This window comes from Grosmannia clavigera (assembly GCF_000143105.1).
Source record: "Grosmannia clavigera kw1407 unplaced genomic scaffold GCSC_179, whole genome shotgun sequence".
Taxonomy (NCBI): Eukaryota; Fungi; Ascomycota; class Sordariomycetes; order Ophiostomatales; family Ophiostomataceae; genus Leptographium; species Leptographium clavigerum.
Genome location: NW_014040759.1, coordinates 847,828 through 870,208, shown reverse-complemented (window position 1 = coordinate 870,208; position 22,381 = coordinate 847,828). Strand labels below are relative to the sequence as shown.

At 54.9% G+C, this 22,381-nt stretch overlaps 5 protein-coding genes across 5 annotated transcripts; 1 reads left to right on the top strand and 4 right to left on the bottom strand.

Annotated features, from left to right (window-relative positions):
* Nucleotides 1-186: 186 nt before the first annotated feature.
* On the bottom strand, nucleotides 187-2,556 carry CMQ_137 (g-protein coupled receptor; the record flags this gene model as incomplete). Its single annotated transcript, XM_014313759.1, has 5 exons — nucleotides 187-1,174; nucleotides 1,315-1,667; nucleotides 1,773-1,958; nucleotides 2,017-2,218; nucleotides 2,276-2,556. 5 exons carry the CDS (start codon nucleotides 2,554-2,556, stop codon nucleotides 187-189), a joined length of 2,010 nt encoding a protein of 669 aa, XP_014169234.1.
* A 3,474-nt stretch (nucleotides 2,557-6,030) lies between these two features.
* On the bottom strand, nucleotides 6,031-7,798 carry CMQ_61 (major facilitator superfamily transporter; the record flags this gene model as incomplete). Its single annotated transcript, XM_014314000.1, has 4 exons — nucleotides 6,031-6,993; nucleotides 7,194-7,230; nucleotides 7,287-7,408; nucleotides 7,667-7,798. 4 exons carry the CDS (start codon nucleotides 7,796-7,798, stop codon nucleotides 6,031-6,033), a joined length of 1,254 nt encoding a protein of 417 aa, XP_014169475.1.
* Nucleotides 7,799-12,507: 4,709 nt separating this feature from the next.
* CMQ_159 (pyridine nucleotide-disulfide oxidoreductase) lies at nucleotides 12,508-15,028 on the top strand (the record flags this gene model as incomplete). The annotated part of the gene is made up of 3 exons (XM_014313781.1): nucleotides 12,508-12,535; nucleotides 12,600-13,393; nucleotides 13,475-15,028. The coding sequence occupies 3 exons, from the start codon at nucleotides 12,508-12,510 to the stop codon at nucleotides 15,026-15,028; spliced, it is 2,376 nt and encodes a 791-aa protein (XP_014169256.1).
* A 366-nt stretch (nucleotides 15,029-15,394) lies between these two features.
* On the bottom strand, nucleotides 15,395-18,580 carry CMQ_315 (c2h2 finger domain containing protein; the record flags this gene model as incomplete). Its single annotated transcript, XM_014313937.1, has 3 exons — nucleotides 15,395-17,747; nucleotides 18,025-18,217; nucleotides 18,433-18,580. The coding sequence occupies 3 exons, from the start codon at nucleotides 18,578-18,580 to the stop codon at nucleotides 15,395-15,397; spliced, it is 2,694 nt and encodes an 897-aa protein (XP_014169412.1).
* Nucleotides 18,581-18,830: 250 nt separating this feature from the next.
* On the bottom strand, nucleotides 18,831-19,975 carry CMQ_127 (swib mdm2 domain containing protein; the record flags this gene model as incomplete). Its single annotated transcript, XM_014313749.1, has 4 exons — nucleotides 18,831-19,007; nucleotides 19,089-19,616; nucleotides 19,686-19,825; nucleotides 19,963-19,975. 4 exons carry the CDS (start codon nucleotides 19,973-19,975, stop codon nucleotides 18,831-18,833), a joined length of 858 nt encoding a protein of 285 aa, XP_014169224.1.
* Nucleotides 19,976-22,381: the final 2,406 nt, after the last annotated feature.

Here is a 22,381-nt window from a genome sequence, read left to right as displayed (position 1 = left end):
CATGGGAACCACAGAGTTCGAAGTAAACACAAATGCAAAAGCAGGCAAGTGACAAGATTGCAACCAATACAGACACACACACACACACACACACGTACACAGACACCAGCGAAACAAAGCAAAATCAAGGACGAAGCCTGAATAATACCGACCAACAACGACAATAGCAGAAGAGCACAACCGAAACTATGTGTCCAGCTGGCCGCCTTTTTGCACCCGCATTGTGCCGATGCCTGGCGGCCCCCTCGTTCCCAACCCGGGCTCCGTGCTAGTGCTGGCACTGGCGCTCACACTCGTACCCTGCCGAAGCCGGCGTCTACTCCTGCCCATATGATCGGTGATGCTGTCATCGTCGGTGTCGTCATCATGATAGTTGTCACCATAGTTATCGTCATTACCGTTGCTGTCATCGTGGTCTCTGCTCGCGTCACGAGAGGCATCACGGCTATCGTCGTCAAAACAGTCCGAGTCCAGCTTTGTACGGCTGCACTGCCTCATATCAACACCACCGCCACCGGGCTTCCCCGTCCCCGCAAGACTGCCTCGTGATGGACCTGCCCCGTCGCCACTACCGACAACACCCAAGTTGCTGCTGCCACCGGCAGAGGGGCGACCAGGGCTGTTTCCAGGGTATACACGTCCACGGCTAATTCTCAGACGCATACTTCCACCTGCACCAAAACCAGCACTAGCACTCGTGCTTGCAATACCATCCACGCCCACAATGGCACCCATGCCCAATTTTACAGCCAGCCGCCGGAACCAGCGCGACCGGTAACCTAGCCGTCGCACCTCCTCACGCAGCAGTACCCAACTGGTGGTGAAGTAGATGACGGCGTTCCAGACACCCTGCAAGGGGAGAACGGTAGCGCTGGCAATATTAAGACCGTAACTGACGCGGGTTGGATACAACAAAGCGTAGATGCGATTGATGGAGCTGGGCGTCCATGTGACAAGCACAGAGATGGCAAAGACAAACGACGTACGCAGGTATGCTAACTTGATAGGGTCCATGTGGCGCAACTTGCTAGACATACGGCGCCATGTTCGATGCCAAGCGCGAGAGAAACGGTCGCCGACAGAAAAGTGAGACAGCTGGGGTCGACGATGGCTTGGGGTGACGTTGCTGGATGAGATGACGGCATTGTTGACATACCGGATAGAGGCCTTGGTTCTTTTCGTCTCAGGCAATGATTGCAATGGCTGATGGCGGCGATGGTGTTGGTGGTGGTGGTAATGATGGTGGTGTCTGAACCGCTTGGACGTCGAGAAGGCTGCTGCGGGTGGAGTAGCAAGAGGCGGGGGGGTGGGCACTGATGGGTTGTCGTTGCCATGGGGTATTCATTAATTGCAGAGCCTCGGGAGCCATGATTGGAGAGCAGGGGTGGTGGTGGTGGCGGTGGGGACGAAGAGGACGAAGAATACGGTATAGCACCCATCTCTTCGTCTAAAAGTGGCCGCTTGAGCGCGTTCTGAAAGCGCTGAGGGTGGATATTGGTGGCAATCTGGGGGAAGGGCCCGTCACCCCAAGGACACTGAGCAGGAGAGCCGATGGGGGTCAATGGTGGCGTGCGATTTCCGGAGAGCGTAGAGTCGCAGACATCACTAGTGATCTGCACTTCTGTGGTGACGGTGCCGTAGAATCCGGGCTGGCCACCGGTCAGATTCTGTCGAGATCAGCTACGAAGGGAGTGGGATTGAAGGGGGGGAAATATGAGGGCAAGTTCCAAAAATGAGAGGAGCCCAGATACCTTCTCGGCTGAGTCTCTTACCTCGGAGCTTGACGCTTCCTTGGCCGGGTTGCTAAGACTGAGATTGCGCAGCTGGTTGCGCTGGTGGAAAACGTAGTAGCCGACGGCGACGTAGATGACGGCCGAGAAGAAGATGCACACCCATATGGGAATGTAGTATGTGAAGATGCGAAGCGAGTTCCACTCGTCGCCGATCCAGCACCAGAGCTGTCGGTCGGTCAGCACCACGTATCTCGCTGCCCAGGAAATCATGAGAGTGCCTCACCGTCGCATCGCCATAGACCGGGCCCCGTTTCTTGGTCTTGATGTACAGGCAAACAATAGCCGGGATCATTGGCAGCCCAAAGCACACCAAACAGTATACCCACAGGTGGCGTCGGAAGGTTGTCGGGCTGGCCGAGAAGAAAAAGACGAGGAAGACGTTGAAAGCCATGGCAAATGACCACCAAGGGTCAGACTGCATAAACCTGGCAAGTGTGTGAGCAAGGTATCGGCATCATGTGAAGAATGAAGGAAGCCCTTACATCTCCAGCAAAAATGCTTGCGCTCGGCACAGCGCACTTTCGCTGCCTTGTGCGATTCCTGCCAGGCCGATGAGGCTGGCAATGCTGGCACCAATGTTAGCGATGGAGGCGAAAAGAATAAAGGTGTTAGGCACGTTGCGCAGGCGTTTGAAAGACGCAAAGGTAACAATAATCAGCACGACACCCAGCATGGACAATGATGCGCCGGCCCGCTCCACGGCGACGACGACTTGCGCCTGTTCTCTTGTAAGTTGCATTGATGGGCTTGCATTCTCGCTCATGGCCGCGGGGAGGAGAAGGAGAGACCGTAGCCAAAGTCAAGGAGTTTGTGTTCAATGGGAACCCTAACGGGATTAATGAACAGTTGCGCCTTCGCTGCGGTGTGTTGATAAAGGGCCGAATAAGAAGCAGGTCTCCCTGGGAGGTTGGGAAACGGAGGATATGTAAGCTCGAGGAAGGCAGACGATCGTAAATGGAGAGCTTCCAAAAAAATTGAGCAAGACTCTTGCGCTGGGCTTCCTCTGCTAATGCTTGTCAATACCGAATTCCCAGCTCGCTCAGCTATGAGCGTACGGCAGAGGGTGTAAATGAAAGGGGGGCGGGTGCTCAACTGATAAATATTAAATGTACTATACCACCATAGAGGAAGTGGGCGTACAGACAATAATCAAGTAAAGTACAGCGCGAGCTGATACCTCCCGTGGCCCAGGCACCTCTCTATCTATCTCTCGTTTGGAGAGGGTACGGAAAAAGGAGAGAGTGCAAGATGACTGGGTAGCTCTCTGTATTAGTATAATTCGCTCTCCGCCGTCATCATACAGAGCATAGTAAATCTGAGGAAAGGCATGCACAAAATAGAAGGGATGGCTGAACGAATATCCAAGCGTTGATTTGATGGATATGGGGTGTGGGTGCAAACTTACAAAGAGTTAGAACAAAAGGGCGAGAAAGGTGTTTAGCAAAAAAATAACAGGACTATTGTTGTACCTCTCGCGGAGATGGTAGCTGGGATCAAGATCGATGAAGCACCGAATCGAGGCTGAGAGCAGTACGAGCGGCGGCAATAGCTAAGGCAGTGATGATGATCGTATTCGTGGCTGCAGCGACAAGTTTGAGGAGGCCGGACGAGCAGGGTAGAAGCAGAAGACGAGAATAGACAAGGAGCGGTGGCGTTTCCCGTGTTTCAATATCAGTTCGTGATACACATTACAATGGTCGGAGATTCGAGTTTGTCGGTGAAGACACACACGAGGTAGTTAATAAGAACTCAAGGGGCAGGAGAACGGAATAAATGAGGACCTTGAAGATAACGGAAAGAAAAATAGCCAGGCAGAAAAGTGCGACAACCGTAGGACAGGAAGGAAGAGAGGCAAGTACGGATTCGAGCTGGGTTAGAACGACGCCGCAATATCTAGTCAACTGCACTCAGGCCCAGAGAGCAGTAGGAAAGCGAGCGGGCGGCATGGCTTGCCCTTGTGCGAGCTATGCCTGTTGGCAGAGCCTGAGGAGGGGCACGAGTGAGAGAAAGAAGTGACGCAGTGTAACAGGGAGGCTTCCCGTTATATATATTAGAACAAGGTAGATTGGACAAATAAGAGACCGTGTTTTGCGGAGTACTGAGGGGAGGCAGTGAAGGGGTCAAAAGGGGGCGGAATTGAACGAATGAGTAGAGCCGCGAAAATGAGCATGCAGAGATTGATAGAGAAAACAAGGGACCTATGGCGAAGAGAATACAGAGAGAAGTCCATATTCGTGAAGTGGCCGGGAAATTTTGATGGATTTGGGAGTGAACTTCTGGCTTCTCTATGACAAATTTGCCGGTGTTTCTGCTACCAAGCGTAAGGGTGAGAAGCAGAGAGAGGAGAGCAGTCGAGCCGAGTAGTCTGCCTTGTGGTTGTGTGTCATCTTCCACAGGATCGGGTATCCTAGAACAAGATAAAACGAGTTGGTCGCGAAGTCTCGCATCTGACATGCTCTTGTGCACGCCTTATCTCGATTGAAATTCGCGTAGTCAAATTGTCGTCTAAATCGGCCCGAGTCTCAAATTCTGCAAACGGTAAGGACGGGAGCAGTCTGAGAGACTGGTGTTGCGGTGAGAAGACGGCAGACAGTAGGCGACAATCAGATGCCCCCCTTCTCTCGTTGTTCCCCCGTCATTTTCCCCAGCTCGTTTCGCTACCAAACAGCCTGGTGCGTTGTTTGGTCTGTCTACCGCTTCAGCCTCTGCTTATGGTAGCTGAACACAAACAGAGTGTGTGGATATGTCGCTGATTGGCTAGCTGAGAGACGAGAGAAAGGAAAAGAATAGACAGAGAGAGATTGAGTGCGTGTGAATTGATTGTCGGCATCTCAAAAGAGACACAAGCACGACAGATAAGCATGACTCTTGGCCACATCCAGCTCTGTCTCTCTGCCCCTATTATCATCTTTAAGCCAGACGAGACAGACAGGAGGAAGACTGGCGCAGGCTTTCCGTATCTGTCGGCTACCTCGGGGCGAGAAGATATGTGCCACTGTGTGCGACTTAGATGGACAAGGGAGATGCAAGCGAAAAATGCGCTGTGGTGCTTCTTGCGATATCAGTCAGTTTTGTGGATCGCAGGCTAAGGAGAGGAAAGAACGAACGAGCAGAGGCTTCGGGAAGTTTTCTTGCGATTTGTCGACTATGTCATATTACGTTGTACCGAAAACTGTGAGCGATCTCCGATCCTTCTTCCTGTCAAAAATCACTTGTCAGAGCTGCCAATTAGCCGAGTCTTCTAATTGTGTCGTTTATTAGATGGCCAACCTTCTCAGATACGAGTCCAGTCCTCTTCGCGAGTCGTTAGTGTCAAATCGAAAGTTTTACTGCGTCGCCCCCTCCCCTCCTTACACCCTACTCCCCTGCTCTCGTTTCTCTCACGGAGCAGGCGCAGAGCCCGAAATAGCAGTTCGTCCGGCCTTTGAGCCTGGCTTGGCCGCCCACCCCCTCGTTGGTACTATTCTGGCCTGCCACTGTAGTGCATCCGCTTCTGCATGCTGTGGTCCTGCGCCTCGCCGAGAGCAGCGAGGATATACGGTGACACTACTGGCTTAAAATACGATACACAAAACAAGGCACGGCTAATTGCTTCTTGGCAGAAGGGAGAGTGGCGGGATGCGGAAACATACGGTCACAGCTTTGTCAAGGAAGGTTTGTCTGGCCACCACTACTTCAGAACGACTGCAGCATCGACATGTCTGGGATTTATTTGCCTGCGCTTCAATTTTTTAAAATTACGTGCAGCTGCTTTGGAAAAGACACGCATAGAAACATACATTTAGGAGTGATATGAGGGAACCAATGATCTGCTCAGCCAACACATTTCTTTCTCTAGCTTGGGAAGGTAATACAGCTGTCATTGGATGGATGTAAGTTCTATGCCCACCGAACTCCTACATACACACAGAGGTATCTTTTCTGGAGATTGTGGTTGGCATAACTCAGTAGACACATCTTTGAACTCCCGTAACCTCTTGCTAGCTGACAAACTAAACCGAAGTGCCGTCCTGTAGTGTCGTTTTGTAACCCTTTATTTTTTCGGGAAAGGCAGTCATCCTGCACTTCGCTCCGGCTTCCTATGTAATCATACATAACATCCTCCCAAGTCCCAGTTGGTATACCCGCATCTACGGGCCCAATATACACCACGAGGAAAGAGAGAGAGATCTATCTTTAATTGATATGGCTCGCAAACTTCGCCATAGCGTGATCCTTTGATATCACTGCGATGCCTCTACGTAGTGTAGAGGAAGTCGGGACGTCTATCGCCGAGGGCTTCAATCTCACTGTCACTCAGCCCTGCCGTCCACCCATTGCGTTCGCCCCGTATCCGGCGGCTGTTTTCTCTGCGCAGAAGTATCGTCATGATCAAGGAGCCTCCGAGTAAAAAGACAACCATGTAAGCCAGAATTAGGCCATGGCCGACAAAGTAGCGTGGCGAATCGAAGAAGATGTTAGACGACACAATCCCATTCAAATTGCCCCAGCCAATGACAAATCCAAGGACCACACCGCGCTTGTAAACACCCTCGATGTTGTTTGCCATCCAGCTGATCGTGTTTGAAATGCATGGGTAGATTCCCATGGCTCCCAGAAATGTTCCGGCGTACTGAACACCAGGTCTGTCTGAGCCTAGGAGCATGCTGAAACCTGCGATTCCAAAGAACGAGACGGCAATATTGCAGAGGCCGCGAGCATGGGTCCGATCGGCAATGTACCCGATGAGGATGGTCAAGATTGCTGCAGCTGCGTATGGTGGGACCGACATGAGCTGGCTGTGAACCACTGAGCTGCTCCAGCCCAAGTTTTTGATGATGGACGGAAGAAACAGTGAAAAGGCGTACAGCGGCATGTCGCATCCCATATAGATGACCATTCCCAGCCACATCTTCCAGTCGCGGACGGCTGACCAGAAGTATGACATCCGAAACTCCTCATGCTCAGCCGAGGACTGCTGGTCAAGTTTCAGGCGCCGGACAACGCGGACACGGTCATCAGACGTTAGGAAGCGGGCATTGTCAGGAAAGTCATGGACCAAGAAAAACGAGACAATACCGGCAAGGATGGTGAAAAGGCCCTCGAGAATAAAAATCCACGCCCAACCGGGACGGCCACGGATTCCGTCCATCAGCTCGATGGCAGCAGCGAGGAGACCCCCAAAGGATCCTGAAACAGCAGCCGCGGAGAAGAAAATAGCCTGTCACAAATTGAGAGTCTTAGTGGTCTGTCCGAAAGTCTGGCGAGCCTTCCGTGATTAAAGCATCCACTTACCGCCCGTATACCAAACTCAGATCTCTTATACCAGCATGACAGATAATAGTTTATGCCAGGAAAAAGACCAGCTTCACACAAACCGAGGAACCAACGAGCTGCCAAAAGTCCAGAGTAATCTTTGACAAAACCCATGCCCAACATGCTAGCACCCCATCCCACCCTGAGAGCCAGTTAGATTCTGAGCGTGAAGTCAATGTGAAACGGGGTTCAACTCACATGATGATGGGAATAAACACCGACGGTCGGAGCCGTTTGAGCATGATGTTTGTCAGGGGCTCAAAAACAGAGTATGAGATGAAGAAAATCGTCAAAGTCATGTTGTACTGGCTCGTAGAAAGCTTCAAATCGGTGTTTAGGTTGGCAATTTTGGCATTTCCAATGTTCGTACGGTCCAAAAAAGCAAGCAGATACAAGACACACAGCTTTGTGGCGGTTAGTTGGATGACTCTTCGTATACTTTTTCTGCTTCAACTCACCCAAGGTATCAAAATGAGATCAAGTCGCCTGACGAGTTTTCGGTCCTAGAAAATAATGATGCAGCGATTAATACGACACGTAAACCACAGATACAGTACTCATGACACGAACGAACTCACAACAGCTGCCTTTTCTTCATTGTTGAGATGAGCATCAGGATCTGGGGGTAGGCCTATGGCTGCAGTGTCCAGGGCGCTGCCATCACCACTGGAGAACCGGCTTTGACCTTTCTCTTCGTTGACACTGCTCATAGTGACTTATTTGTGCTGCAAAAAGTTTGGTTGAATGTTTGTGGGTAAGGAAGAGGTGAAGAGAAACACAGAACGAAAAATCGATTAGCCGATATAAATCCAGAAGCTGGCACAGGCGCCAAGGAAAAGGGGCAGTATCAGCACAAGACGGCAGAACGGACCGAAACAGAAGGGACAAAGAATGGTCTGCAGGTAGGGATACGTAAGTGAGAGGAGAGTGAGACTCGGAGGCAGCTTGATAGATATTGTAACTGCAAATATGCACCATAAACAACAACGAGAAGCAAGGGCGGGGAATGGGTGGGCAGCAGCGAAACCGAAAGAGGAGTGCTCCAAAAAAGGAAAAAGAAAAGACACAGGCAGATATAAAAGTTGGTCAGCGAGTAGGCTAGCAATTTGGCAGGCCGACGCTATCTCATTCTCCCGCGGGGTCGCTCCAGACGAGAGGAATCGGCATTGAACTCCAAAGCTCTTCCGATATTGGATTTTCCCCACCCGCTTTCTTTCTCGTTCTTTGCTTCGGGACTATTTTGAAGCCGCGCCAATATCACCCAACGCCACCACAGGGGGGGGGAGAACTTGTGTCGGACACGTCGACCGAGCACTAAATTTTGATATCTGGCTGGGGGTGGTGCAGCTGGCTAGCTCCTGCAGGTAAGGATGATAAGAGACGCGTGCCCAATAATGAGGGGATGTCGAACGAGCGAACCAGAGGACAGGCAATGTGAAGGAATTGGGAGATAGTTAAAAATACCATGCCTGGTGATGAAAATGGAGAGGATGCAGGTCAGAGATAGTGCATGCACACATGCAGTCACGCCGGAAAAGGCTTAGGATTGTGTGCGCTGTTGGTGACAAACGTGCTCTCAATTCAATTCCCATGGCATATCCTTGTGTCGTTTCCTGTCATTCCGTGCTCCCGTACTTATCGAAGGGCTCTTCTATATTGTTAGCCCAGAGAGCATAGGAAGCAAGCCAGGTTCGTGAGCGGAGCAAATTGTTCGACGGGAAGGCTTTTCTCTTTTCGTCAACTGGGAGCCACGGGTGCCAAGAAACATAGAACGGAAGAAATGAACAAAATAGGACACCCTGCAGGGGAGCTAAGAAAATAGTGTCCGGAGGCAGCTGAGAAGCTGAACATGGGCGCTCTCGCTGATCCGACAGTTGTAAAGTTGGGTGTTCGTGATTTAACATTCGTTGTGTTCTATCTTCGAATGTCTGTTTGTGGTACAGACTTGTCTTGGCTTAAGACGCAGTGCTGTGGGGAATGGGCTGCTATTGTGCTTTAATGGTTCCAATTCCATGTAGATCTAGAGGGACTGCGGAAGGAGTGAACGAGTAGCAGGACCTAGCCTCCTTTCGCTACTACTTATGCTAATCACAGAAAATAGGGAACGACCATCATCTCTGAGTTACCCATTATTATCTCGTGCTTGTTTTATATATATGCTCCTCTACATTTGCGCTTGTCAAGCTCCACCGGAAAGACTTCAAACTCTCGGCATTACACAGAATAAATACAAGAATGGCAAGATGCCTATACCTACAGGTGATGCGAGCACAGCACGGATTGCCGAGCCGGGTGGCCTGCGGAGAGGACGAGGGGAGAAGGAGGGGGGTGGGAAGGGTGTGTGAGGAACGAAAGACTATGGAGCGAGCAATATGACGAGAGGCACTGAGAGATAATGACGGAAGGAAGGCAAGGAGCGAATGAGGAAAGAGCAATGCAAGAGAGCCTCTAATCATCCAGCAAAGTCAAGAGACGATCCTCTGGAAATAAAGTGCTTGCAAACAATATCCACGACATTGTTCCTTGGGGATTTGCACATCCCCCAATCCCTCCTGTTGATCCCGGCGCTACAGGGTTACCTGCCCACATGGCTAACCAAACTACTAGGAAAATATGCAGGCGTCGACCGGGTCACAGCATATCGACAACAGCACACAACAGGAAGACCAAAACACGCATGGAACGCATGGAACGAGCGATGGAAGGCAGAGAAAGAACAAGGCTACGAGCACAAAAGACCCCACAAACTACGCTTCAATGCACCGTTTTGCATTCCTTGCCTCTCTGAAATGGCAATGGAAAGGGAAGCAGTGCCGAGTAGATGTACAAAGAACCACGATCAACAACCGAGAGGAGTTTTGTAGAGACGGAACGGCGAAATGATAGAGGGCGCACACGAGAGGCACAAGCTGCCTGTCCAGATGACAGCTCACCAGCTTTCAGCTCCCGGGGTTTCGCAAACGCGTTGATGGCCACGCTAGTTAAATGAAATTGGGAAAACAGGCACAGGAGACAGGAGACACAGGAAGGACGACAGACACAGGTGCAGTAAACACAAGACACAGGAGAAGTGCAAGACGCAAAGAGACGAGATCACAGAAACGTCTAGTTTCGTACGCCGAATATCTGTTGTTGTCCGCAGAGCGGATCTTTGTCTGTCTCGGCCGTGAGCTCGATTTAGAATGACAAGATAAGTGCGGTCGTCCAGAGCAGGCGACAGTGGTAACGGGCTCGCTTCGGTAGCACAGCTTAGTACGACTGGCTGACAGAGGACTCCCGTCTGTCAGCAGAGACTCACAGGAGACTATCCGACACAAAAACCGTCTCTAAACATGCTTTGGGCTCAAGCGAACTAGACACGTATACGAGACACGCGCACCAGGCGGATCGAACAGTCAAGAAATGAATGGAAGTGTGTTTTTTTCTTGCCAAGCGCCAGACGAAGCATACGACCGAACAATTTGTCCGGATGCAGTGTTGAACAACCAGTGCAAGAAAAGGTCGTAAGGATTGATTGCGCATCCCGACCGATGTAAAATTGCTGTCCTTTCCCTCCGGCAGGATATTACTTCACCATCTGACCCCAAGGTTACAGCCGGAGATATGGACGGAATCCTGCTTTCTGCCCCTCTTCTACTCCGTACTATCTGCTGATGATGTCGTCCACTTTGGCTTTTGTTTTGTGCTTAGCCTGGGGTTCCCCGCAAGGCTAAGGTCTGCTAATCTGCAACCGGTTTAGTGATTAGGCGAGGGAAGCATTGGTGGCCATGTGCGAGTTTTAGCGCAGTTCGATTTAAAAGTGGAAAGTCATCGCAGTTTCAGGGAAAAGGGCCGAGGCGCTGACGCAGTTTGTGGAAGAAAGTCAACGTCTACGGGAATTGTGTCTTCAGTCACTCAAGAATTCGGTACAGTACAGGTGCGAGAACATAAGAATATGTGGGTTGGCAGAGATTATCGATTTCCCGGTTTCCACAAGACAATCGAATGACAGACAACATGAGAAAGCCCCATACTAGGGATGGAAATGCTTTCGGTGGCGTCTTGTGTCTAAAATCGCAGAAGACGCGATTATGTAAGGCTTGATTTCTAGCTTCGCCAAATTCCTGGTGTAACGAGTGCAGCCAACCGCCGAAGTCGGAGAACAATATTCAGCAAAGAAACAAAGACACGTGTGGGAAAACAGGGCACCAGACAGATTCCACATGTAGACTGATATGCCCACCAGCACGGCGAGGGCCCTAGTCGGCTCAAGATCGTTTCGGAAATTGCAAGCAACACAGCTCGGCCCAACAGTCTTCCTTGTCAGCCACACGATAATCGAAAGCGAGTGCTACTTGAGACGGACTATTACCCTGTCTATTCCGAGCCGTTCTGCCAGCTTCCAAGGAGGTATTTGAAGCTAGAGCGCCTCCCAATCAGCCACGTTGGAGGCTCAATATTCAACAAGCCGAATATCTGTAGTCTCTAGAGTTACAGACACTCGGTGTGGTCAACATAGAAGTACAATGGAAGGAATGTCCGAGACCATCACAGGGAAGACAGGGGGGATCGCTGCCGGATGCTGTGTCACGAAGCGGAGAAGCCTAAGAAGTCGGAGGCATCCACTTCTCAAAGCTACCAGAAGCAGAGAGGATCTCCTTCCGCCCTTTGCATCGTCCTGTACAACACACCATTTTGGGAAGGGATGGCAGCCATGTCATCAACAGCCGGACGTGGGGCCATCGGGAAGCTGAATCCTACGAGTCCTATGGATCCTATGGACTGGTTGATGATTTGCTCATTATGAATTGCCTCCTTACGAGTTGATGTGGTGGTAAAAAGGAGTTGAATGGCGCCCACTGGTTCGGCCGTCAAGCAGGGTGGACCTTTGTCTAATCCTCGGGTTTCAAAGTCTGCTTTTAAATATACCGAAGACAGACATACTTAACACAATAAGCAGCATCTCGTGTGGCATCAGCCCGGAGCGGTCAGGTTACATATATTGGCACGAATGCCGTAGTATGGGTGTTTGTATGACACCAGAATGGAAAAACCGGATGAGTAGGAGCAGATCCGGAGTAGCTGAGCTGCAAGAGTCAATGACAGCCAAGATTATTGTTTGGATTGCGCACATTTCTACGGGATTGACGGTTGATTTGCGGGCACTTCATAATGCATAGAAGCGGGGAGGCTACCTCCAGCCTGCTGGCAGCTCACTGTATATGCCCCGCTTTCAGTGTACTCGCAGAGCCATACAGTGCTATCGATTGGCGCAACGTTCTTTGGTGGGGAATCGATTTGGTTAGAGCTTCGTTCCCCGCAAGAGAGAAAGGGCAAAGCAAGACGGACGAGGCCAGCGGCATGCGCAAGGATCTTTGGTCTCGGTGACGACGACGACACAGAACAGCCTAAACGGAATATATCTTGGCACTCTCAAACGATGGCCAAGAAGACGGTCTGCATCGTCGGTAGGTATTCTTCCACGACTGCACAGCGGACAATCCCAGAAGCCCATCTCTGACGACACTCCAGGCGCGGGTCCTTCGGGCCTGGTAGCGGCCAAGACGCTCCTCCACGACCCACGTGCTCGCGGTCGATTCCGGGTGACGGTGTTTGAGCCGCAACAGCGGGTGGGCGGGCTGTGGCCGAGCAGCACGGCAGACGCTGGCGGGCTGGTGCATCCGCAGATGCTGGCAAACCAGAGCCGCAGCACGGTGCAGTTCAGCGACCTGGCCTGGGAGGACGAGGCGGCCGAGTTTCCGCGAGCCTGGCAGGTCGGCCAGTACCTGCAGCGCTACCACGACCGATACCTGGGCAGCCGTGAGGACGCGGACGTGAGGCTGGGCTGGCGGGTGGTGCGAACAGAGCGGACGGCCGGCCGGTGGCAGGTGTGGACGAGAGAGGAGGACGGCGGTGACGGGAGCGACGCTGAGAGAAGCAGCACGTTTGACTACCTCATCGTGGCCAGCGGCTTCTTCGGGGCGCCGGCGATGCCAGCAGGCATCCGAGCTGAAGACGCGACGGTGCCGGTGGTACACAGCAGCGAATACCGCAGCCTGGCGACGCTGTTCGGCAGAGACGCTGCGGTTTCCAGAGCGTCTACAGTGTCTGCAGAGCCTACAGCATCTCCGTCCTCTCCCAGCACCATTCTCGTCGTGGGGGGCCAGTTCTCGGGCGTCGAGATCGCCGGCACGATTGCCAACCATCTCTCATCAGCGGCCCATTCGCCCGGTCCAAACAGCCTTCCACAGGCTGCCTCGTCCTACTCGGTTCAGCATCTGATCCAGCGGCCGTCTTGGATCTTTCCACTGTACACGTCGCCTATTGTGCGTGCCCTGTTTTTTTTGTTTTGTTTTCCTCGCTTCGCTCGTTTGTCTTAACGGCGCTGATTTACTTACTCTCTCTAGCCCAATATTGTTAACCCGCCCTTCCTCCCCTTTGACCTCAACTCCTACAACGTCCGCAAACGTCCCCGGCCACTCGTCAACACGCAGGGCCACATCCCGGTAGAGACGGCACGCATGGTTCACAGACTTTTCCAGAACATCCTCGGCACGGACCAGAGCGAGTACGGCGCGGCCGTGGCGATGCGTGGCGACGACCTGCTCGACAGCCCGCCATACCTTGGCGTCAGCGACACGTACCTGGAGCATGTGCGAGCAGGCCGGATCTCGGTATCCCGCGGCCGGCTGGCGTCTTTGGATGGGACGACGGCAGTGATCAGCTCGTCAGAAGGTGGAGCGGGCGGACAGGAGGAGAGCCAGAGCGAAGAGAAGTTTCCGGTTGCGGTGGTGGTCCTGGCCACCGGCTTCTCGCCGGCCACGTCGTTGTCCTTTCTGCCCGACGAGGTCAAGACGGCCCTGTCGTTTGACGCGACCAGCAGCCGCGAGCCTGTGGCGTTAGCCTTTCACGGCTGCTGCCACCCTGACGTGGCCGGCCTTGCCTTTGTCGGCTTCTACCGGTCGCCGTACTGGGGTGTGATGGAGATGCAGGCACGGGTGGCGACGGCGCTGCTGGTGAGCGACGCAGACGCCGATGCAGCGGCGACAGAGATGCCGTCGGACGGCAGGCCTTGGTATCCCGACACGTCTACGGGCTGGCCGGCTCTTGGCGAGGCGCTGGCAGCGGACGGATCGATCAAGCGCACGCTGGCACTGCGCAACGATGCGCGGGCCTCGCAGTTTCCCATGGGCGACTACATGTATCTGATGGGCGTCTTTGGCGAGGCGCTGGGCCTCGAGCGGCAGGAGGACGAAGACGAAGACGGGGATGTCGGCGAGGACTGTCCTGTGATCGTGACGCCGGCACACTACGTCGTGGAAGGCGATGACGGCAGCAGCAGAGAGGCGGCGCTCTCACGACGACACACGGCAACAGTGGTACGGGGCGGCCTGACACAGGCGCAGTTTGTAGCGCGAGCCGTCTTCCGCAGTCTTTTGGGCTGCTGGCGGCTGGAGCGCGATCTGGTCAGTGCGCTGCCGAGCCATCCGAGCGGCCGGTTTGTCGGCACGGCCGAGTTTCGGTTGCGGGCGACGACGGAGGATGGACGAAAGCGAGCCGAAGGCGAGGAACAAAAAGACGAGGAACCAAGCGAGGAGATGGACGAGTATCTCTACGTCGAGGACGGCACCTTTACGGCCACGTCGGGCCTCTCGTTCCGGGCGACCAGACGGTACGTGTGGCGCTACAACCCGGCGACAGACCGGCTCAGCGTCTGGTTCGTGCGCACGGATGATGCTCAGCGCGCCGACTACCTCTTCCACGAGCTGTCGTTTGGGGGGCCGACCGCCACGGAGACAGAGCCCTGGCGCGCCACCGCCGGCCACCTCTGCATCGACGACTACTACGACGTGCGCTACGACTTTGCCTTTGTAGCCGTCAACCTGCGGGACTGGCGCGTACGGTATGCGGTGCGTGGACCCAAAAAGGACTACACCATAGACGGGACGTATCGAAGGTGAGGTATGCACGTATGCATATTTCCGCTTAGATGCATATGGCCGTTTTGACTGTATCCGTCAAGGGCAATATAGGAACCAGCACCATTGGAGTCTGTGAAACGATGTCATCCACCAGATTGAGCTTACGAGACTGAAATGTCCTTCATTGCTTAGTAAGCATTGCGGACTGCAATGCATTTGCCGTGACCTACTCCCATCTGTCTCATGGGAGCTACACACCTATTCTCAACGAGCAGCACAGCAACGCTCACAACGAAGCCTCCTACCCAGCTCTCTATTTTACCGCTCCCTCTCTATGCCGGAAACTGCAAAACACCGAAGAAATGCCAGTCTGTTTGATTCTCTTTCTGCCTCATCGCTTGCGTCTCATCCCCACGACACCAGCACCTTCTTTCCCTGCCGGCCCTTCTTCTTGCCCTTTCCGTTACCGCTGCCACCACCGACATCATCGTCTGCCTCGGCGGCCACGTCGCCACCACCAGCACCGCCTGCTGTCTCGCCGTCGCCCCAGGAGAAGCCGGTGTCGCGGCCGCCGACGTCACGCCGCACGGCGCCTCGTCCGTACCCAAAGATGGTCGTCAGCGGTTTCGGCGCAGCCGGCAGAGCCGGAAACGCGTCCTCGCCGGGCGGCCGCTGGTGGGGTCGGCTGCTGGAGCTGCTGCTGCTGCTGCCGCCGATACGGGCAGCAGTCGAGGAGGACGCTGCCGGTGCTGCTGTCGACGAAGAACCCGACGCGCCGAGCCACGAGAGCGTTGGAGTGCTGTTTGCCTTCTTGGTGGACGGCAGTGCCGGAAACGCGGCCGACGAGGCTGGTGCTGGCGATGCCGACGGCCGACTGCTGCTGTTGCTAGTGGTGCCGGCGCTGGCCTGACGTCCAGACGACGGGACCGTCCAAGTAGCACCCGGCACGATACGGCCAGCCGGACCGGTCGACGGTGCTGTTGCCGCAGCAGCTGCCACTGCTGCTGCGCCGGGCCGCGTGCTGTGCTTCAGTCGCAGCACCCGCGTCGAGTGCTGTCCACCACCCGACGATGCCGGTATTCGGATGGATGGCGATACTGCTGCCGCGCCGGCCCAGCCGCTCGTCGATGTCGTCGCCCCGTGCATGCCGCCGAGGCCTGGCAGCGACGGGTAGTCGTCGACCGGCTGGACGCTGCTGCTGCTGGCTCCTGTCGCTGCCGTCACAGCCCGCCGGTTCTGCCATGCCTGTCGCAGCGCGTCGGCTCGCCCCGGTTCCTCGTACAGGTCGGCAACCTCACGCACCAGGCTGCCCAGGGCCGTCGGGCTCGTCGTGTCTGCCAGAAGGCCGGCCAGACCGTCTACCAGCTGTGCAGCCGTGGCGGCACCACTGCGAAACGCCGCCAGCTCCGCCCGGAACGACTGCACCTTGCCGGCATCGTTGGCCAGCAGGTTGGCCGCCCGCTCCAACACGGCGCCGTGACGTACGCGGCGTGCTCGCTCCTGTGGCGTCAGGCTGGCCACCTCGGCTGGACTGAGACCTTGTAGCGGGTCTGCTAAAGGATCTGGTGTCGATGCTTTCGGTCGAGATGGCCTGGATGAAGAGGATCCTCCACCACTTCCACCACCTCCACCACCTCCGCCACCTCCACTTGGTGTCAACCGGCTTCCAAACGTCCTCGTCGTCACCGTCTGCGCCGACTGCACCTCCAGCTGCCGCTGCCGCTGGTAAGCAATCTCGTCTCGGCGCATCGACTGTGGAGGCCCCACGGCTAGCGGCAGTTCTGCGTTGGGATCGCGTCCCCGTCCGCTTCGGCCATCGTGATTCCGTCCTCCGCCTCCCCTCTCGCCACCCCGTCCCCCGTTGTTCTGGTACGCCGGCCGGTAGTCAAAGTCCGACAGGCTGACCACCTGCACGTCCCGCCGCACGTCCTTGCTCAGCGTGTTGCCGTGCTCCTCCAGCTGGTGCGCCTTGAGATCCATCTCGGACTCGAAGACGACAAACTTCTTGTCCATGCACTCGCGGTCGATGCAGAGGTAGTGGTCACGCCGGAAATGTTCTTCCAGCGCGTCGTAGTTGCGGTAGTAGTGCGGCTGCCGAGCATCGCGCCGGTCGCAGATAAAACACCGCTCGTGCTTGTTGCGGCAGTGCTCGTACAGCTTGTCGTCATCGTAAAACCGCTCGCCACAGAAGCCACACAGCGGGTGCCCCTTGAACCCGGTCTGGTCCACTGCTCCTGGCCGGTCATCGCCGTTCCGCATGTGCCGGTCCAGGCCCTTGTCCGTGAACAGCTCGTGCTCGTGCGTGAACACCTTCTTGTTGCGCGTGCACAGGTCACACATCTTCTTGTGGTGCACCTCCCGCACGTGGCGATGCAGGTCCGGCCACCCGAATCCGGCATAATCACACGCCTCGTCCGGACAGTTGTATCGCAACAGCAACACCGTGTCGCCCACAATGTCTTCGTTGCTGTACCGAATCCCGCTCGTCTCGTCCGTCGTCGTGATGTCGCCCGCTCCGTACTCCTCGTACCGCTTCGTCACGTCGTCCGTGAAGATCACATACGGTGCCGCCGTCCGGCAGTGCGGACAGTCCTTGTTTCGGTACAGCGCCCGCATCCGCAGCGCGCAGATGTGGCACGTCACGTGATTGCACGGCGCAATCGACTGGTGGATCACCGGGTTGGCGCAGATGAAACACACCTCCGCCTCCTCGCCGTCTGTCTCCGTCTCTGGTGCCAGCAGACGCGCATCCTTGCCTCTGCTTCCTGCTGCTGATGCTGTTGCTGTTACTGATTCTTCTGTTGCTGCTGCATGGCCGTTGTTGTGTCCTCCACGTCGTCCTCCTCGTCTCCGGTTCTCACCACCTCCCCGACTCTCACCACCTCCCCGACTCTCACCACCTCCCCGATTCTCACCACTGCCTCCACCATTGCCACCACGACCCCGTCCTCGCCCGCCTCGCCCACCTCGCTGTCGGTCTCCTCGGTTGCCCTCGCCTCTTGCTCTCGGGCCTGAACTGCCCTCGCCTCCGTTACCGCCTGCCGCTGCGTTTCCCCCTCCTGTCGAAGCCATCGCTCGTTGCACAGATCCGCCGCGTCTCCTTGGACTCGTTTGCCACCAGTTTGTCGTTCTCACGTAGTCTTCCCGCGATCTGCACGTTGGTCGATCGTAGACGGAGAACACTGTACGTTTGCGGCACGCACTTTGGTCGATCAAAGGTAGTCGAATCTGTACACAAACGCACGTTTCGTGGCAAAAGGGCGATGTTCAGAAACCGGCTGGCACGTTCTGAAAGAAAACAGCTTGCGTGCAGAAAAATTTACAGACGAAGTTTTTCTGACAAGGCCGTTTCCCACAACGGACAGCCGCACAAGTCCTCGCGCACGGACCAGTTCACGAGGGGCAAACCTACCGACAAAAGGCTGACAAATAATACGACCCACTCCCCATATGTGTCATCCGGCAGCGGCCCTCAGCCTTGTTGCCCGGTGACCGCTGCTGGCAATTCCACACCGCCCCAACCGCTCGACAATTTTCGGCGCGCGGCTGAGCTGCAACCGACGTCTGTGATTGGACCATTCCGCTCTGCATCTTGATTCATTCTGACCCATTTCGAGTCACTTTGGCATGTCGTCTACTAAATCACAAGTGACCTATGTCGTGCGCATAAATGTATCCATGCCAGTAGAAATAGTAACCCAGATGAACATTCGCATGAAAAGCATCATCCCGTCGAAACGCCGTCCGTCACCAGCTCCTTTTCCCTGTTCCATTCTGACCATAAGTAAAGCGGGAATCCAATCCGTATCACGTATTACCCCGTGTCCCATGCTGAGTCCCGCTACTCCTCCTCCTCCACCGGATACAGGTGACTGCCCAGGAGCTTATTCATCTGGAACATTCCCACCCGCTGCTGCTGGAACACCGCCTGCATCTTGTCGTCGCAACGGATCTGCCGCTTGTCCAGCGGATCCTGCAGGTCGTGGGCCTTGATGTACACCCAGAGCTTCTTGACCACCTGCAGACGAGAGAGCTGTGTCTGATCAGACCGAGTTTGCACATGGCAGCATGTACGAACAGAGCAATGGAAGAAACTCACCTGCGAAGAACCAACCAGCTCGCTCAGCTGGTCGCTGAGGTTGAACGGCTTCTGGAACCCACCCGTCTTACGGTTCTCCTTCACCTCGCCGCTGCCATCGCTATCGGCGTCACTACCATCGCCACCAGCAGTCTTAACTTTGGGCGCACTCTTCTTCTTTGACGGTGGCTTCTTACGCGGCTTCACCACACTACTGCCACCGCGTGTCGTCCGGCCCCGTGCCAGCCGGTTCTCCTGTGCCTGCAGCTCCGCTGCCAGCCGCGCGTCCGCGTCCTCGATCGACAACGACGATCGCTTGTGCTTCTTCTTGGCTGGCATCTCGTCGAGTGCCACGTTGATCTCCTCCGTCGCCGCCCGGCTGGACGCGTCGTCGTGCTCGTTATCGCTCTCCGTAGGGTGGCGCCGCTTCGACGGCGTCACGCTGCCCAACTCGTCATCGATCGGGCTCACGTTGTGCAGCGGCGGCGTCGACAGCGACTGGGAGTTGATAGCATCGAAGCGCGCCTCGATCAGTGCCTTGATTGCCTCCTACACAAACATCGGACATGGTCAGACATCATACAACCGAAACAAGGCAGCAGGACAGACACCACTCACCTTTTGCTCACTCAGGTCTTTTCCCCCCAGCGCCTTCTCCAGACCCTTCCGCACCTTCTTCCGCGTCACCGTCAGAAGATCGGCTGTCTCGAGGATGGCATCGATGAGGTGCGTATACCGCTGCTCCTCCTCGTCCGATACTGTGAGATGGTCAGCTTCCATGATGACAGCCTGTGGCTCACACCCGCAGTCTAGGCCCCTCCACAGCGGCCCCGCCTGCGCCAACCGGGTTTCCCCAACGCCATCCCCTCTTTGTCCTCCCCGCATCACAACTTACGGGGTGTCGCCATGTTTGCGATATTGGTGCCGATGCGCCGCGATGTTTCCTTTCAAGTGGTCTCAAGAGCCCACACCAGCACGGCGGAATCGAAAATAGCAGCGGCGGATGGGGAGCAGAGAACGAGAGAAAGGGGGAAAGGGGAAATAAAGATAATCTGCTAATTATCGAATCTCAGAAACCCAGCCGGCTTTGTTGGTCTGGGCGGATACACAAAGGGTAGCTGAGGCGGCTACGTGCTGTGTACGACAATAGAGAGGTTGAACAATGCCGTGGTAGACGACAGGTGAGAAATATAGGATATTGACCACAGGCTTTATGAGCGAAGAGACCGAGCCGACGATTGTCTTGTTGGGTCGCGCAAACAGACAGGAACGGGCAAACGAAGGGCAGGTCGAGGCGACCGTTGCAGAGATGCTTGGCGCAGAGGTTGCCTTTCTGCGTGCGTTTGCGCCTGACCGTTTGTGGTATTCTGCTTCCCCTGATCCCTATCCCGTTCGCCCTTGCGGTAGCGCGCCTATGCCAGCTGATGAGTGCACAGCTTTTGCCGATCAAGCAGAGACGAAAACTTGTCGCGGAAGCAGCTCTTCGGACACAGACTGCGATGGCGAGGGAGAGGGGGAGGGGGGGTCGTTCGTCGGAAGGCGGCAGAAGAACCGAATGGGGACGGGAAATTGGTGAGGCTGGGGTGCAGGTCGACTGTCTGGTGACTCTGCCTGTGCTCCCGCAGAGCGGAGACAAAGAAAAAAAAACAAAATAAAGGCAGATGGAGCTGTTGTTGGGTCGATAGCTAGTGTGGGCTTCGCGATTCGCAAACAACGAGGGAGGGCACCCGAAATGTCGAAATCACAATACAGTCCCAAAAAAGAATTCGGCCCCCGGATGGAGGCAGCTGTCTGCCTGTGAACGCTTGGCGCAGCCGTACAAATGTTGGATGTGGTGGTGGGATGGGACGCTTCACACTTTGGTCGGATGGGGTTTCGCGTGGCCGCGAAATGTGGTCTGTCAGTGGTCACATCCTTGGCGAGTGGAGATCCTGCGGCAGGCCAATCAGTCTGTCACAGCGTCTCCGGCTGGGCAGTTGCTTCCTGCGCGAGGGAGAAAAAGCGGACGCACGTGACAGCGAATCTCGGCCACATCGCTCGTCGATATGATGATGACTAATCATAAAAATCGAGCAGCTTAACATTGAAGCTTTATCTGCGACTCTATTCAATCCAGGGCTCCATGCTGATGTCAAAGCTCAACACGGACAAAACGTAGCCATCAGGGCAGTTTCCGCACGTACAGATTACCTCTAGAGAAAGGATAGAGCCAGTGCCAACGGAACATGCCGTTCTCTGTGACACTGTCAACAACATGATCGCTGGCGCGTCCTCGTATTTCGGCCGGGAAGCTGAAACTGCACAATATTGGATGGGACATTCTACTGGATAGAGCAGCTGGGAAGATAACACATGGTTTGGCCGCCTGACCAGCTGGAGTGAAGCTGGATATTGCTGAATACGTCAATTTGCCACCACAATTCCGAGATGGCTGGGACAGACATGAAAGCCACCATGCAGGTAAGCGCAGCAGGCTGCAATTCAGAACTAGAGCGGCCAGTGATGCAGCTGTCCTGGCCACATAGCCACGATATGACCACTGCTTGGCCAGCGAGCAGCAGTAGGTGACAGGGGGGAGGGAGACTGGTGTTTTGTTTAGCTCGTGGGACCTGCCGGGGATCATAGCCATGTTACACAGCTACCAGTCTGTCTGGCCAACCATGGTTCGAAACAGCTTGTCATGCATGCCACTGCAGACAAGAGGCTTGCAGGGAACGCGTGGCCAGAGATGCTCATATACCAACGATCATTTTTCTGGCCCAAGTGCTGAAATTTTCGAAATCTTCAGGGGACTCCCAGGCACGACGTCTATTGTCGTGAGAGCTGGTTTAAACAAAGAATCAGCGATACAAGGCACAGACAAAATCGGCGAACACGGAATAGAGTAAAGTGTAGGAGTGAGCGAGTGAAACGCGTCGGAAGCATGCGACGTGCGACCTCCAATATGAAGAGGCCGGATGCCGTGCCACTCATCTTTCTGTGGTGGCGGGCTGGAAATGAAACGAGTCGTTGTCGGACCAGGCTGGTTGGGCAGGCGAAAATGGATCTTCCCCAACACCTCCTCCGACGTTCCATTTATTTTCTTTATTTCACTCTTTCGTTATTTTTGGGGGCCATCTCCACCCCCACCTCTGTCTCATAGTCCCGATTGTCTCGTCTCTGTGCCGTGGTTTCTTTGGCCCAGAAGAAATCGGACTGTTTTTGGGCGTCTTACTTCGCTGCCACCATGTGTACCTTGCAGACCGTTCTGCAGGGGAGACAGAAGAAAGAATAAATACCAGACGTCCGGCCTGATAGTCCATCATCCACCTTCG